Source organism: Rhagoletis zephyria, unplaced genomic scaffold (genome assembly GCF_001687245.7).
Source record: "Rhagoletis zephyria isolate East Lansing unplaced genomic scaffold, Rhagoletis_zephyria_1.1 Rzeph_scaffold_17444, whole genome shotgun sequence".
Classification (NCBI taxonomy): Eukaryota; Metazoa; Arthropoda; class Insecta; order Diptera; family Tephritidae; genus Rhagoletis; species Rhagoletis zephyria.
Window position 1 is genome coordinate 398 of NW_016174505.1, and position 2,633 is coordinate 3,030.

Sequence of the window (2,633 nt, forward strand, 5' to 3'; positions counted from 1 at the left end):
TCTTATCATTTAAATATGTCGGTCATTAGTTCGCCGAGGCCGTTTATAATGAAAAGTTTTTGGAAAAACAACAATAATTCACTAAAGTAGAAGTTTTAGCTGATATTTCGGAGATTACCACATCTTCTTATCAGACTTCTTCATCTAGTTTACTGGGATTTGTACTAGCAACTTCGGCATACCGAGACAGTGTTTACTTTTTTAATTTTCTTCGAGATCTTCAGCGTTAATTTTTCGAGGCTTCAGCAGGCATTTTTCACGACATCTGAGCTTTTTGGGCACTTTTCTGAATCTTTTGGGGCTTTTTTCAGCACTATTGGGGATTTTTTGGGTACTTTAAATCAAAAGTACATTTATCTGTTTTACTTTCTCAAAAAAAAAAAATAATTAAAACTAAAAAAATTAAAGGTAAAAGGCAAAAGTAAACTAAAATTCTTAAATGAAATGCGTAATCGGATGCTCTACGTTAGAAAGGCTACATTTTTGGAATTTAACAGTTACAGTTTACTAATCCAGTCAATAAAAAACCTTTAATAACTTAACTAATTACTAGCTCAATACTAATTGACCTGTATTGATAGTCGATTGCACCAACTGAAACCCCGTTAATGTATATTTAGTATAACAGCATATAAGTAAGGTTTTAAGTTAATCTAGAGAAAGATCAGCGAATATATTGGCAATCAAAAAATTTATATTTTTTTTATCCATAAGTATGTATCTATTTTACTCCCTATTCGTAGCAGAAATACTTGTGAAAAATCAAAACTGTTAAAAAATTTGCGATTTATGTCGCTGCCTTCAGCGCTCTTCTCCCACTTTTATACCGTTTATACTCCTCTGCCATCTCGTATCCTTCCCCAAAATTGCCTTATCCTTTTTCCTCACACATTCCAATACGCTCCTTATACCCATCCATGCCTTTCACTTAACATATATGAACCTCGTATATTTGATTTCAGTTATCTAATTGGATGATTTTGTTCTTCTATTCTTTTACTTTTCGTTTTCGAAAATTATATTAAATATCCACCAAAAAAAAAAAAAAAAAACAAAAAAAAAAAACAATTTTGTCAAATCAAAAATTTGCACAACAACATCATATCTGCCAAATGCCGTACAGCTATTCCAGTCTCTCGCAAGCCATGCACCATAGCAGTAGTCGAAAACGCGCTTTTAGCACACCGCACATAACGCCCGCCATCTCTACGCTGCTCAACATGTCGAACAATGATCGTGGCGCTTTCTTGCTGAACAACACAGATGGCGGCGGCGGCAATAACAACAATTTTGCGCCTGATCAGCTGGTTTACTATATGAAAACCGCTTCGCCGCATGAGCTGGAGAATAGCAGTGTGTCCGGACCTTGGATACAAGGCCGTTCCGACACCAATATCTATACAAATCTTGCGCTCGGTCACAATCGTTACAAGCTCTTGCAAAACTACGATGCCAACGACGAGGATGAAGACGTTGACGAAGATGAAGCAATCGATCAATTCTCGCCTACTATTTACCCAACTAGTCGTGCCATTCCGATACCGCTTAGTGCCGGCAATAGCCCACAACATTTGTCAAGTGGTCAACAAACGCCCCAACTGCCAACTTCACCTACCATCCACGCGGCCTATAGCGCCGGTCCTATGACCAGCATATATCCATACTCGCCCTTCTATGGCAGTTCGCCGGATTCACAAACACCTGTCGGTGGTAGTGTTGGTGGAGCAGCGCCAACACCCATCAGAATGTCGTGCAGCTATGATCAAGCATTGGGCGCGAATTTCAAACGTATGCCTACGATGATAAACCAACAACAGCAGCAGCAACAACAACAACAACAACAGCAACAACAACAACAACAGCAGCAAAGTCGCATTGTGCCACGTGCGCTATCTCTGGAAGCAACGCCGACGGCGGGTAATAGTGGCACCACCACCAAGAATGCAGCAGCCGCAGCGGCTGTGATGTTTGCAACCTCGCCGACCGCATCATTGAACAGGTCAGTCGGACTGCCAATTGTTTGACTGCATCGTGCGTCGTGTGTGTGCCAATTCAATACTACCACATTTTTCTATATTGAATGAATTCGATTAGTAGTCGAACGAAATGAACAAAAAATTTGAAATGATTTATGTACATACGCTGAATGGGGCGGCATTGGCTGTTTGTTCTTTCGTTCGATTTTTTCATCTTCTATTAGTTGCATTACGGTTGTTATTGTTGTTAAAGAGATGAGCTCATTTGCATACCAAAAACTGAATGCACTTTTATTGTTGAATTGGCTTCTAGTCACTTGCATACTCGAACACTGTCTTTCCGCATCGGTTACATCGTACAAGCATTAATAATCCATTCATGAATGCAATTCGACTTCAGCTCACGTGCATATTTTACACGATTGCAGGTTGGCGGTTTTCTTTCATAGTTTTCTCATATATGGTTCATCCAGTTGTTTTTGTATAGATCTGCGTACATAAAGCTTCATCCATTCACGTGCTTTCACGTTCTTCACTGAAATCGCCCATTTTTGTTGAAGCCACATTTCACTTTCTGCATGTTTATATTATTTTGCTCTCTGTCTATCTGAATTTAATAGATTTTTCTTCTTCAATATTAGAAAAAAGCAATAGAGT

General features: G+C 39.0%; 1 protein-coding gene across 1 annotated transcript; it reads left to right on the forward strand.

Moving 5' to 3' along the window:
- Window positions 1–1,112: 1,112 nt before the first annotated feature.
- On the forward strand, window positions 1,113–1,822 carry LOC108379838 (protein bunched, class 2/F/G isoform-like; the record flags this gene model as incomplete). Its single annotated transcript, XM_017636191.1, has 1 exon — window positions 1,113–1,822. A coding segment is annotated over exon 1 (710 nt), but the record flags the coding sequence as incomplete, so codon positions are not given.
- Window positions 1,823–2,633: the final 811 nt, after the last annotated feature.